This window comes from Eptatretus burgeri, chromosome 3 (assembly GCF_056783735.1).
Source record: "Eptatretus burgeri isolate ZD-2024b chromosome 3, Ebu_testis_v1, whole genome shotgun sequence".
Lineage (NCBI taxonomy): Eukaryota > Metazoa > Chordata > Myxini > Myxiniformes > Myxinidae > Eptatretus > Eptatretus burgeri.
The window spans coordinates 15,966,765-15,981,679 of NC_140963.1; the positions used below are offsets into that span (position 1 = coordinate 15,966,765).

General features: G+C 39.5%; 1 protein-coding gene and 1 pseudogene across 1 annotated transcript in view; one reads left to right on the forward strand and one right to left on the reverse strand.

Moving 5' to 3' along the window:
- LOC147029445 (uncharacterized) overlaps window positions 1–14,915 on the reverse strand; it is a 127,741-nt gene that overhangs the window by 25,581 nt on the left and 87,245 nt on the right. Inside the window, 2 exon segments of the mRNA XM_085872124.1 lie at window positions 14,277–14,369; window positions 14,614–14,709. Coding sequence (XP_085728250.1) covers window positions 14,277–14,369; window positions 14,614–14,709 — 189 coding nt within the window.
- LOC147029447 (uncharacterized) lies at window positions 10,925–12,266 on the forward strand (annotated as a pseudogene).

Sequence of the window (14,915 nt, forward strand, 5' to 3'; positions counted from 1 at the left end):
GAAGAACATTAAACAACTTTTGATAAATTAATATTTATTGAAATCGGAAGAAAGACATAGTTTTCATGCAAGTGGGAACAAAGCATTACACATGATTTTCATCCTCGTAAAATTGATTACCGAATTTTCCGGTATATAAACCGTTTTATCGGAAAAAAAGGTAAAAGTTGGGGGGGTCGGGTTAAAACACGGGCATAGAAAAAAAATCTGTCTTAAAAACGAAAAAAAACGATCAATGTTGAATATCAATTATATTCCAAATGAATAATTATAATGCAGTTGGAACTGCTGTGAAGCTCAATTCCACCATTTAAATTTTGAAAAATGGTTCAGGTTAAGAGTTTTTCCAGCGTTTTATTAACTGTGTGCGGAAATTAAATAATTTAAAACCAGGTAGACACCCGGAGTTTAGATGTGTGGTATATATAGAGCCTCAGTCTGCAAATGCCATTAAACACAAAAGAAGATTACCCAGTCTCACAGCAAAAGAAGAATTATTCACAACAGCTCGAGTCCAATAACGGAGCACCGACCTCAAATAAGCTTGTGTGGCAAGCTTCCTTCCTATGTCGTGTTCAAGAGGAAGACACTGCCCAAAGACAAGTTTCTAGCGGGGTCATTGTTCATGCACAGCAGAAGGGGTGGATAGACGAGGGACTTGTAGTGGTGACTATCTTTTTACATGAACATCTGATGCAGGCAGAATTAATCCACCAAGCTTGTTCCTTACATGCTGACGCGATGCTGGGAAATGCTGGATCGCGGGGCGTGATTTAAAATTAGGAACAACCAATCAACCCCAAGTACTTTTATATACGAGAACAGGAAATGGATTTAAAAGGAAGAAGAAGAATTTCACAAGAGCGAGGAGTCACGTGGGACGGTGAAGCTTGAAGAAGAACCAGTGGTGCTGGGTTCTTTTGGCTTCGTTTGGTTCTCTTCATTTTCCCTCATTTATATCAGCGGTTCCTAACTTGCCTCCCGCGGATTACTCGCATTGACCAGATGAATTTTCTTACTTCACAGGCCTTTGCATTCGACTCAAGTTTCGGGGGAACATTAGCTGTATCTCGCTGGAATCATCGCAGATGAACTTTCCTATTCCCCAAACTTGGTATTTTCATCAGTTGAAAATCAACATTTCGTGATGTGTTTCCCACCGGGATTGTCGACCCGGATTCTGAGGAGCATTGGCCACATGCATGTTGGTTGAACTTTCACCATTACTCCCGTCGCTACTTTGGCTGAGCATTATGTTGACTTGGAGACTGCCGGCGTTCATCGGGAGGATGAGAAAGGTTGACCTTCCGATGATCTGCGGCTGGATCGTCAAGGTATGGGAGGAGATACCGTCAGACATCATCAAGCGAGCATTTCTGAAATTCTGCATCTCCAACAACATGGACGGCACAGAGGACGACATCATTTGGGAGGAGAAGGCTGCAAATGATGGTGACAGCAATGTGGACTTGCTCTGATTCAGACAAGGAGTTACGTGCCGTCTTCGACGAGGAAAACATTGATGAGGATTTCCTCGGGTTCAGCTGAAAAGCTTCATCAACCCCAAACGGCCCTTTTCAGGACCACAAATCCACAATAAATGTGTATGATATGTGGTATGAATCCCTTTTCTTCCTTTTTCTAGGAACAAAATAAAATCCTCTTTATAAAATTAAAAAATAAATAAATAATAAAAAAAACCTTGGTATCCTCTCCTCTCTCTACAACTTCTTGAAAATGAGAATAAGACTGTTGGACAAAATTAAGCGGATATGGGAGTCAGCACGTTGATACCTCCGTCACTGTTCCGAACAAAGTTAATGTACAAACGGACTTATATCTGATCAGAAAATAAAATTATCAATATATTCAATTATTTTGAGGGTGAAAAACACGGGTGCGGTTAATACATGGCTGCAGTTTATATATCGGAAAATGCGGTATATGCAGTTTTGGAACAAATTCTAGAAACAGGAAAAAACAAGGGATATAAAACAAACAACATGAAACAGAATCATAACACGAAGAAATAAAACGGCATAAAATAAAACTTGCAGATTTTCTTGCATTCTGTGAAAAACATGTCCACCCAGAAGAGAAATTGTCCGCATGATAAAAGCTGCATCACCTGCCACTAATACCTGAAAATATTATTCAACCTACATATGCTGCAGAAAGTTTTTTTTATTTATTTATTCTTCCATCAAAGCCAATGGACTCCTGAGGAAAATAATAGATCCACAGATATGTGTGTATATATACAGGCCATTGCTGCTCCTACGGTTGGCAGTGAGTGCTCCGGAAGCAGCAGGGGAAAGAGAGTGGCATCTATTTGTGGGAGAATTGTGTATTCAGGCTGTGGGTCACCCCAATAGCTCAGATGGCAAAGCACTGGTACGGCTCTCCAGAGGACCTGGGTTCAATGGATTCCTGGTCTGGGCATGCAATGTTTCCCACACATGCATATAATCTTTATTTCATATATATGTGTGTGTATATATATATATATATATATATATATATATATATATATATATATATATATATATATATATATATATATATATATATATATATATACAGTAGACGAGGCGTAAGTCATCACCATCGGGACCGAGAAAAAAGTGACGACTTAGAAATGTTACGACTTACGCGTATGCGAACATTCATGATGACTGTGGGGTGAAGGATGAAGTCGCGCGTGGCCTGGACACATATGTGTGAGAGCCGGCTATTGTACCAAAAGGAAAACACAATCCTCGGGGCATAGGTGGGGGTGAGTTGGTGAGTTGGAAAGTGATCAAGCAAAGATGGAATTCATGAATCAGTTTATCAAAAGTAAAGATAATGAACAACTATGTAAGACAACTCGTACACCATCGGTGATGGTATGGTGTCAAATAACATGACACACAGTCATCGTGGTGATGATTACCACTCAATGCCTATGTGTAAGTGAGTGCGGTAATGTACAAAACAAGCCAATATAAAACCATGATCGGACTTCAACACTAAGCTCGATCAATCCTTTACTTCTTCGCGAAGTAATCCGTTATGTTTGACTGCCTCAAACTCTTGGGCATCTGGTGCATGAGAAAGGATTCAAACCGGTCATTGTATTCCATGATGTTGGCTGGGCAATCCTCCACCGAAAGACAGTATCGGCCGAATATTTGGCTGAATCGGCCAAAACCGAATATTTGGCTGAGCCGACATTTGCCGAAACCAGATGATGAGCGCATCATCGACATCTTCAAAGGACACACATTTCACACTTCCCACCGGCCTCACGATCTTCTCCACTTGTCCAAATATCTTGCCCTTATTCTTCAAGATATCGTTCAATGTCTGCCGTTTGATGTCCAACTTCTCAGCTTTGTCTGTTTTCTTCATCAGTGGATTTGCCTCGCAAAACTGGATAATGTCGTATTTCTCTTGGTAGGTTTTAGTTGTAAGCTTACGCTTAGTCGCCATTGTCCTGCCTGCAGTGCGATCAACGTGTGTACGCAGTTATAAATAGCCTATCACTAACGGTATACACCAATGAGCGAGCATCACGAATCCATGAAATCGGGCTTCTCATGAGGCAGCAGTTCCGTGTGACGAGTTAGGAGTGTTAATTTACTTGAGTTTCCATTACGTGGGAATGGACAACATCTGACGACTTAGACGAAGTGACGATTTAGAGATGACGACTTACAGAGGGATGACCCTTTATTCAAAGGGATTTAACATGAGATAAATTCGGGACTTTTTGACGCTGCCGACTTCGGCGAAGTGACGAGTTACACGCTGCCGACTTACACCTAGTCTACTGTATATAAATATATATATAAATATATATATATATATATATATATATATATATATATATATATACACATAGTAAAAAAACACACTGAGACAAAAGGAATGAAATTCTTTGTTAAAACATTTTTTTGAAGAAAAATTTTTTTTGTTGATGGTAATTCAAATTTTTTGTGAAAGTCAATTTAATATCACTCGTATATAAAATAAATTAGGAAATTGAAAAAGTTTTGTTTTCTCTCCACATATTATATTATCATGTACTTGTAATATCTACTTTAACCACAAATAAAATATCCAGGTTACAGTTTGTGGATATTTGTACAGTAAATAATGTTATTGAAGCAATAATAATTTCAAAAAATTACCCCAGTGTAGAGGTGACGGTCATCTCTATAATGTTTTTTACTATCATAATCGATGAACCGGCCAGATATCTCCTAAAACGACAGACGAGATAAGTTTTGAAAATGGCGACTTTCACAACTTTCGTGACCTCGTGACCTTGACCCTGACCTCAAATCCGGGAAAAAATATGTCGTTGGGTATCACTCATCGACCTCCACCCACATATCAAATTTCATCAAGATCGGAAGTAAAAAGTTTTCTTTGTACCGGGAGGTGTTTTTGACCATCTTCCAGGTTACGTGGTGGCCAAACGGGAGGGAAATTCAAAAATCTGTCCAGTTAGATACAAGATAATATTTTTTACTATCATAATCAATAAACAGTTGCCGAATATCTTGTAGAATGGCAGACTAGATAGGTTTTGAAAATGGCGATTTTTATAACTTACGTGACCTTGATCCTGACCTTGAACCCGGACAAAAGTTATATTGTTGTGCAACACTCATCGACCTCTACCCACATACTAAGTTTCATCAAGATCGGAAAGAAAAATTGTTGACGGACGGACGGACGGACGTACGGACATTTGGTCCGGCTTTATTAGGTCATCTCGGTGGAGATGACCTAAAAACCAGTAACAGCAAATAACTGGAACGGCATTCGTAGTGCACAGAGTATCGCCAGGCGCATTAATTCTGAAGAAAAATAACGTCGTCAACATGCTGCTATTATGGCCCATATTCCCATATCATCTCTGCACCCTTTTATGTCACATAGCTTCTTGGCATGGGTTATGACATCTTAAATATTATTTCCGAGTTTGTGGTTTCGTGTCGCACTATCTTCGACTTTGTTCTGCGCTCGAGTAACGTGATATTCGGCTTATATTATCTCAAAGACCATGTGAGGTGCATGGTACAAAAAAAAGTAAATAAAATGGTTCTGAAACAGCGAAATCGTATTCCACTTACTGCATTAAAGTAAAATTACTACTGATACTCTGCATCAGTTCCTTTCTCAAACACACCCACCCCAACATGTCGCGCAGAGTGCGGGTTATGCTAGTACATTTAATTCTTCACTCACATCGAGTTACAGATCAGATATATGAAGTTTCAGATTTTTGGGATAAGAATTTCAATTCAACTAATTATGGCGAGAATACCAATAATCTGAGAATGTCATCGTTATCACCCGTGTAGCGTTCATGATGTGTGATATGATATACATCATGTAGAGTTGATGATGTGTGCCAAGTCTAAATTTTTTTGGTTGAGCGGTTTTGGAGAAAATGTCCAATTTTTTTCCTTTAATCCAATGGGGCTACCATACAATGTGACATGACCAGGGGTTCACATAACTGGTACGCAAGAACTCATGCACGGTTAAAAAAACCCCCAAAAACCGGATACTTTAAAGATGCTCAGAAAGCTCAAAAGTGTACAAGTACAAGCACAACAGAAGCTTCTGATGGAAGGTTTTCTCAGCCAGTGAAAGTAAGATTCTTCCATGATAATTCTGTTATACTATGCTGTGATTTAAAGATTTAGGTGTACAAAATTAAGTTTATAAATTATAACATTATAACTTATAAGATAAAAAAGAAAAAATGGATCGAAGGAGAACATGCGAGCCAAGAGGAAGAAGAGGAGGTTTTCTCAGCGAGTAGAGGTAAGATTCTTCCATCGGATAATTGATATACTGTGATTTCAAAATTTAAGTGCACAAAATTTAGTTTATAAATTATAACATTATAAGTTATATGATAGCTTGAAACGTAACAGATTAATAAAAACAAACTCAAATGAGCTAAGATCCTCGTCCGCTTAATGATGACGTCATAAAAACGAATATGACGTCATTGTGATGTATCAGGTTTGCGATAAATTATCTGTGCTAATGCCCGGCTTGATTCCCACAAACAAAATTCAAACAGCTTGCCGACTTTCGGAGATAATGGAATAGGCGATTTCCATTAGGCCCAAGTTACATTTGCTCTACGGCGAGGATACGGCGGCCGTACGCCCTCTGAATTGACAGAAACGTGCGGCGGCCGCAGAGTTTCTGCGGTGGCCTCAGGGTGGCCCTACACAGTTTGGCTATCTTTTACAGGCAGTAGGGGTCGCCGTGGAATTATAACGCGGAGTTATAACTTTTTTCATTTCTATGTTCGACAAGCCGAAACAAAAGAAATGGTAAAAAAAACCCACTCGTTACCGTCCGTCTGGCCGCACGTTCGCCTTAGGGTCCCCCCCTGCGGTCACCTTGCGGTCGCCTTGAAAATTCTATGGTCGCCGCAGGAACGCCCTAAGGTCACCGTGCGAGATCAAATCAAAGACCGTACGGCACCCCCACATTTTCGGTGTCCACAATTTATGAATACGCCGTGCGGCTACCCAAAAAATAAAAACATATGTGACTGCTACATTGTGTGACCGTGGAAATACTGCGACCGCCGTATAATTGCTGGTGGCCGTAGATTTTGTAGACCCCACGGCCGCCATGGCAAATGTGACTTATAGTCCGTGAGCGAGACAAAAATTCAGTATCAAATTTGGGGCAAATGGAGGCCTTACTTTTTTGGTGAGAAATAACCTATATTTCACAAAAATGTTTGCTGGCCCATCATCCATGTTCGTTTTTAGGCGTTATCCGCTAGGGGGCGCTCTTTGAGGGTCAAACTAACCGATTTTTTTTCTTTGCAGGTTTGCGAAGTAAAATGTATATATTATCTCACTGTCAAGATCAATTTGTGTTTTGATGAAATAATATGGTGTAATTACGTTATATATGTAATTTATTTAATGAGAATGAACTACTTTTTCAATCTTCAAACGCATTTTTCTCCAATATCTTTAAAATCAACGAGACCGACTTTGCAGAAGTTCGACTGGAGCCCATACCAGTCGGCATTTTCTCGATTTGCAAACTGAAATGGGAAGAGGCAAGTCTGTGCCAAATAAAAGTGCCGTTGATTGCAGTCAGCATAGAAAATGTCACGCCTACATCACAATATGTTCAAGCATACTGCCGCTGTCCAATATTATTATTATTATTTATTGACCACCATCACATTCAGAGGGTAAAGCATGAAAGTATACACATCTTAGATATATAGTAGTAGTCCATTAATATAAAGTTAATTTTGTAGTGTTCATGGAGCGGTATGCTATAAGTCAAGATGGAAAATTTTACTTTTGTTAAGAATCAAAAGTCGTAAATCTGTTTAAGAACTTTGTGGCAAAATTTTGTAACGGAAGACGGATCGCTGTTCATTATAGTTGTAACGGAAGAGCTATCATGGACTGCATGATTAGTCGGGAGATTTTCGTCTCGAATAACTTCAAATGATTTTATTAACGAGATGCTTTCTGTAGAGCACAAGGTCCAGTCTAATTGCGAGATCCATGTCTTACGTTGTCGAAATGTCATCCTGCCGTCACAGTGAAGATTGTTATTATTAAAGTGGTTTATAGGCTGAACGTTCATCTCTTTGCACAAATCGAAAATAATTTGACCGTGTTGGTTTGATCTTGTGTCTGGGTTTCTTGTGTAATAACCGTTTTGTGAGTTAAAACGTTCAAGGTTTGGTATTCGTGCATTAAGGTCGCCCATAATAAATACCTTTTCTTCATTAATGCATTTTTCATGTATGGTAGCAAAAACATTGAGTTGAAAGTATGGGGAATCCGACGGGGGGATGTAACAGGCCCCAAATATATGATTCGGAACGCACGACAGACTAAACCAGACTTGATCTTTCTCTTTTTTGACACTGTAGACTTGTGGCCAGAAGTAATTAGCCACAAGTACCCCGAAAATACAATGTTCACTACTACGTTTCATTGGTAATTACATACAACATAGTGGGAGGCAATGATAACAGCTGTCTGATTCTGTACTTTGCACTTATTCTTCCCCACTGTCAGATTCTTCCTCTGAAGTATAGCCATCGGTAAGGTTGTCCTCTATGTCATCTGTCATATTGGTACAGTCTTTCAGCCTACAGTCGTCTGTGCACTTCAAGCCATTGACCATACATTCGCAGGTTGGGAGTTCACAAACACGGCGGCATTTGCATGACATGAACTCTAGTACTACTTGTGGTGCAGGTGGACCACTCATCCACAGAACATCCAGATTGCCGTCGTCTACAATGACCCAGCCATACCCAGGCTCAAGTGCTGGCACATCAGGATTGGCCTCCAAGCTCCGTCGCCAGACTGCACATTGATAGTTTGCTCGATGTGCATGTAGTTCCAGGCAGTCCGTGCATGGAGGTAGTTGTCCAGACTCGACTCCCTCCTTCTTCGCTCGCCACATGCTGAACCTCAGGGCATTCACGCCCGTCTCAGGAGTCCTGGCTGCATATAGGCGACAGGTGAATGACTCCAGTGCCGACAACATGTCAATTGTGAGGGACCAGGTTTCGCCAAGAGCTGCGAAAGTATCGCGGAACACCTTTTCCTTGCACATCAGCTTGAAGCCTTTGATTTTGCCTACACCAGAAAAGGCACTGACCGTATCGCATCCAGTATATGCATGTAGGCCAGGCAAGGCCAGACAAACTTCATCCCCCATCATTTCTTCCATTTTGTCAATGCTAAGTATCCTGTTCCTGCCGTTTGCAGCGACGCGCATGTATAGCCTGCACGGTATCCTCCTGCAGAATGCCAGACACAAGATAAAGACATCAGTGTCTTCTGACACTATGACGACTGACTTGAATTTGGATTTCCCGGCATGAGCTGCATGCAACAATAGCCGCGTATCAGCTTCTTCCTGGTTTGAAGCAAGTTGCTGAACATCCAATGTGACTCCATCCTCTGTAATCCTGAAGCACTAGCTACCATATGTCACGAACAGCTCTTTTGCACCAAGTTTGTTCTGTTTATTCTGCCAGTCCTGAGCGAAGAAGTGGGTAAGGTTTTCCTTGCTTGCAAAACATGCCAACAAACGCCTCCAGTTCTTTAAGCTATGTGTTGGGATGATAACCGAAAACAGGACTTCTTGAGATGAACCACGCTTTACTCGTTCTGCATTCTTGATGGAGAAATCCTGATAGACATCGAAGACTACGTCTATGTGTTTGCTGCCTGGGTAGCTCTGCATGACAGTTTGGAACAGCTCCTCAGAAACTTCTGCAAATGTTCGGTTGTCACCACTCATCTTATGGACCAGGGCCATGCCGTCAATGATTGAAGCACTTGGTAACGCAACGCCATTTGCAGGAGAGATCCTTATATATATCAATATCAACTCACTCTCGCCAGATTCCAATTTCCGACAATATTTCTACTTACAAACTAGCAAGAATATTAGAAAGATGTATATATTTTGGTGTAAAACAAACTTGACAAAACGGATATTAGCTGCGTGCAGTGAAATAAGAGAAAATCACATTTACACGTTTGAAATTCAATTCATTTGCAGTTAATTTCCACTCTAAATTTAAGGATTTATCGACTTTATATAATAGGAAATCACCTCAGTCGAGCATTGGATAAGATGCAGGATATGAAGAGACGTAAAATACCGCGAAAAAAGGAATTGTTATTTTTACACCCTACAAGCGCCTCCCAGCGGATATCGCTTAAAAACGAACCTGCACGAAGGGCCAGCAAGCGATTTCCGAAACTAAACATTATGACCAACCAAAAAAATGACATGCCGCTTTGCCCTTCGTTTGATACCGATCTCTGAAATTTGGGGGTCCAGCTCACGGACTATTAGTAGGCTGGTGGCCAAATGAGGTTTTGGGTGGCATACCCCTACCCAAGGTAGAACAGGTCACAACCTATTTTTTCTTGAAGAGGGATGTTTGGGGAGTTAGAAAATCATGGTTGTGAACCTGAGATTATTGCACAACATTTTGAAAATCACGTTTACATATGTACCACTGCAGACTGCAAAAATGGATTTAATCGCTACAGATTTTGGCTCATATTGGCTCATATATTTGTTAATACTGGTGCTACAAACACAAATTTGGTACCAAAATGTGAGGAATGATGACATATATATATATATATATATATATATATATATATATATATATATATATATATATATCTGTAAAAACCATCTGTGATGTAACAAAGGCTTTTGTGTGACCTACAGGCAAAAATAGTGGAATTTTACTCAACAAATCAGCTTTGGGTTTACTAATAAATATCAACTAAACAATTAATTTCTTCATAAGTATTTGAGTTGTATTAATACATCTTACATCAAAATAACCCTCTATCATTCTCCTTTTTAGAAATTTAACTTATAAAGATAAATCAGTTGAATTAATAGTTATTACCGAAACCATATGTCACCCCCCCTAAAAGTAACCGACATTGATTCATTTATAATACATGTATATGCATTAACCAAACAAGAATGATTTTAAATCCAGTTGCAGAAAATCAATTTTGAGCTTGATTGCCTTTTTCTAAAACTACTGATATATACTTATCTTTAATTATTTCATTTCAGATGCTTGTGCTGACAATTGATCGGTAATTATGGATCTGGAACCACCTGTTGTGAAGCGTCGTAAAATTGACACTGACCACTGCATCATATGCTTTAAACCCCTCAACCCTAAAAAGCAAGAACTTGTAAAGAACCCAACATTTAACAGTTTGAGTGCAATCTTCAAAGCAAGTCAAATCAGAAAAGATGACGTTTACGAAAGTATTTGGCCTTTGCAACAAGACATATTGAGTCTTGATTTGAAAGTATCATTCCACAAATCGTGTCGGGCCAAGTATACCAGCAAGTCAAATATCTCCACATCCAAACCCAGTGAGAGTGACCAGCAACCATGCACGTCTGCGGCAACAGAACACACAAGAATCAGCAGAAATGAAACAGCTGAGTTTGACATCAGGACTAACTGCTTCATTTGTGGAAAATCCAACACTTCCAGAAACAAGCTTACACCGGTATCTACAGGAACTGGACAGTCCACCAGAGAAAAAGTTCTGGCAGCAGCTGACAAAAGACAAGACAATAAAATACACATGCGCATGCTTGCCTTTCCAGATTTGTTCGCCTATGATGCCAAGTACCACAGGCTATGCTATTCACACTATATTTCAGAAAGGAACATCACTGCTGCAATTCGTAAATCAGGAGAGGAAACAATGGGCACATTACATGATGAAGCTTTTGATGAACTGAAATGTTATCTGGAACAAACTGTATTCTCCAAAACTAAGACAGTAACAATCCTCGTTCATCTGAAAGATGAATACGTTGGATATTTGGTTTCACTGGGTACCACGAATGCAGAACAGTATAAAACTTGGGAGTTGAAGGAGCGATTAACTAAATATTATGGTGACCAAATAGTCTGTGTAACATTTGATGGCCACACTAACATCATATGCTCTTCTTCTGTGACCTTATGTGATGCCCTGAGAAAAGCCACGATTCTGCAGAGCATGACTGATGAACCAGAATATGAAGACATCCCGTCTGATGTACTATCAGCCACAGATAGTAAAATGCACACTTTGCATGCTGCAGCTGGTATCCTGAGGAAGCACATGGCTGATATCGAGCATGTTGGAAATATGTATGCACCTGTCGAGGAAACAGATATTCAGCACTGTGCAGAATTTGTTCCTAATACACTCTACGACTTTATTCAGTGGTGCACCAGTGAGAAATTACACACGAATGTAACCAGCTGTAGTGATGAAGGTGTTATGAAGAACAACCTGAGGACTATCGCCATTTGTCACACTATAATATCACAGAGACGTCGAGTGTACTCCACAATAACGCTTGGTTTAGCCTTGCAGGTGCATCATGAATTGGGAAGCAAGCATCTCATTGACATGCTTAATGAATTAGGACACTGTGTGTCCTATGATGAGGTGAGACGTTTCCTCACGTCTGTGGCTGTTGATCAAACTGCCTCGGAGGATATTTACATCCCCAAAGTTATTCAAAACCTTCGCTGCATCGACGATGACTGTAGGCAGAGCAGAACATGTCATTGTATCTCTGCAGGACTGAGCTGCACTGAATTCTGCTCGTGTAGTGCAGACGATTGTCCAAATGTTGATGATTCTGTTGTCTTTGACGACAGCACTGATGAAGAGCGTGACTGAACTTTTAAATGTATTACATGTATTACTTCATGTAATAGATGTACATAAGTTACAGTGCATGTTATGAATTCATTATCGTCATATGTGAAATAGCTTATATCAACATGATGTCTATAAAAGTCACTTTCACAATTGTGTCAGAATCTTAAGTCAATTCTTAATGTTGCATATCTGCTTTGGGATTTCTATCGGTCAGCATTAGTTGGGCGACATATGATTTCAGTTATAACTATATCATTTCAGTGATAATTATATCATTAGATATATTTTTCAAAGGGTAAATAAACTTGGATTATGTTAATGTAACAAGTATGACTGCAAGTCCAATATTTTTGAAGTAATTAATGTTTTTGTTGATATTTATTGGTAAACCCGAAGCTGATTTGTTGAGTAAAATTCCACTATTTTTGCCTGTAGGTCACACAAAAGCCTTTGTTACATCACAAATGGTTTTTACAGATATATATATATATGTCATCATTCCGCACATTTTGGTTCCAAATTTGTGTTTGTAGCACCAGTATTAACAAATATATGAGCCAATATGAGCCAAAATCGGCGGCGATTAAATCCAATTTTGCAGTCTGCAGTGGTACATATGTAAACGTGATTTTCAAAATGTTGTGCAATGATATCAGGTTCACAACCATGATTTTCTAACTCCCCAAACATCCCTCTTCAAGATAAAATAGGTTGTGACTTGTTCTACCATGGGTAGGGGTTTCTCACAATTTTAGGCCCCTTTTTTTTAATTTGGCCACTCGCCTATAGGCCTTAGTGGCGATATTATGACGTCAACTTTTTTTCTAGGAAGAATTTCCAAAATCGGAGATGGTTACTGCCTGCGCGTGGGCTTTCTTCATATACATGGCAGGTTTCACGAAGATCCGATGAAAACTCTGGGTTGTGAAACAAAAAATGTCAAAAAATAGGAATGACGTCATAAAATTGATATGACGTCATAGATATGAGTATCATATGTTTGGTAATTCATCTCTGCTAATGCCCTGTTCGATTCCCACAAACAGAATTCAAAAAGCTTGCCAAGCTTCGGAGATAATTTTTTAGGCGATTTCCATTAGCGGAGATATTTTGACGTCATAACTTTCTTTCTAGGAGGAATTTTAAAAATCGGAGATAGTTACTGTCTGCGCAGGGTATTTTTACATATATATGCCAAGTTTCAGGAAGTTTCGATGAAAACTATAGGCTGTGAAACAAAAAAGTCCACAAGAAGAAGATGAAGAACAACAACGTGAGTAAGACTTAGAGATCCTCCACGAGGATCTAAAAATAGATCGAAGGAGAACATGCGAGCAAAGATGAAGAAGGGGAGGTTCAGGGGCATCCAGACCAAAAAAAAGGATGCACACAAAGCTGAGAGGCGCTTGAGAAAGCAGATGCGCATGTTCGAACCTGACAAAAAAATTTCCATAAGTACCGAACCATTTCTAATGCTACTCATTGAAGAAGCAAAAAAAACAACAAAAACCGCTGCTTATGACGTCAGAGTGAGCAATAAAAATATTCTCCCCTTTGGAGCCAGACTAATAATAAACTCGAATGGCACTCAGGAGAGCGCATACCTCCACCAGGTAATGCCTGATCCATGAGAACATATCGGGCCCAATGCATTTTTGAAATATCATGCGATATATTGGTTTTGGCCTCACCTCTCAATGGTGAAGAATCACTCCAAAAACTAAATAATTCTCATATCCAGACCCAGATTCAGATCTTCACCAAAATCAAATAAATTTAAAACAATAATAAATAAGTAAATAAATAAAATTGCAACTTTCAACCTCCTCAACGTTATCTCTTTACTCGGCATGGAGAGGAACTTAAGAGTCAGTCCATTGAACTTGGCACTTTATCGGTAAAGGATTTCAGCCATAGCAGTTCACTTCAAATTAATATTCTTTATATCGGTATTTCTTTACTTAATGAAACACATGCTCTAAAACCAATATGAGTTACTGAAATCAAACATGATCATGATATACTGACTTGATGAAGAGAACGTCACCCAGGAAGACTGTCGAGAAACCCGTAAGCTTGGTAAAGTGGTGTACTGCTTCATGATTCCACACATTCCAATGGCTGCAAGAGGGTTTTGAGAAATCAAAACAAAATTTACGATAGTTGTTACTGTCATAGTCATCCTCATGCAATGTTCAATATATTTCTTTCTTTGAGGTTTTCATAAAATCATCACACCGTCATTGTATTTTCATAAGGATGATGAGACCGTATCTCTGCATTAGATTGTTTGGTTGGACATTTGCATTACTAAATGAGTCAACCGAGCCAAAACAACACGAACATCGAGTGCGAGTCATAATACCTGTTTGCATTTGCAGCTCGAATATTGTGCAAACAACATTTCACAGCAAATCCAGGCACATCATGGAAGGTAGGTAATAATACCCTCAACTGGTTTCTGCAAGAACACAATTCACATGTACAAAATACTCATTATGATTAATCACAATGGTGAGCATATCTTTCAAACACTCAGTGAAGTGCTTAATTAAACCTCATGAATATAAAATCGAAAGGGGTGGGTGGGAGTGGCGAGATTTTCGATTTTTGCGATTTTCGCCTGTGCACGTGCCATCGTGGAAATGACTGCTGTTGCAGACAAGG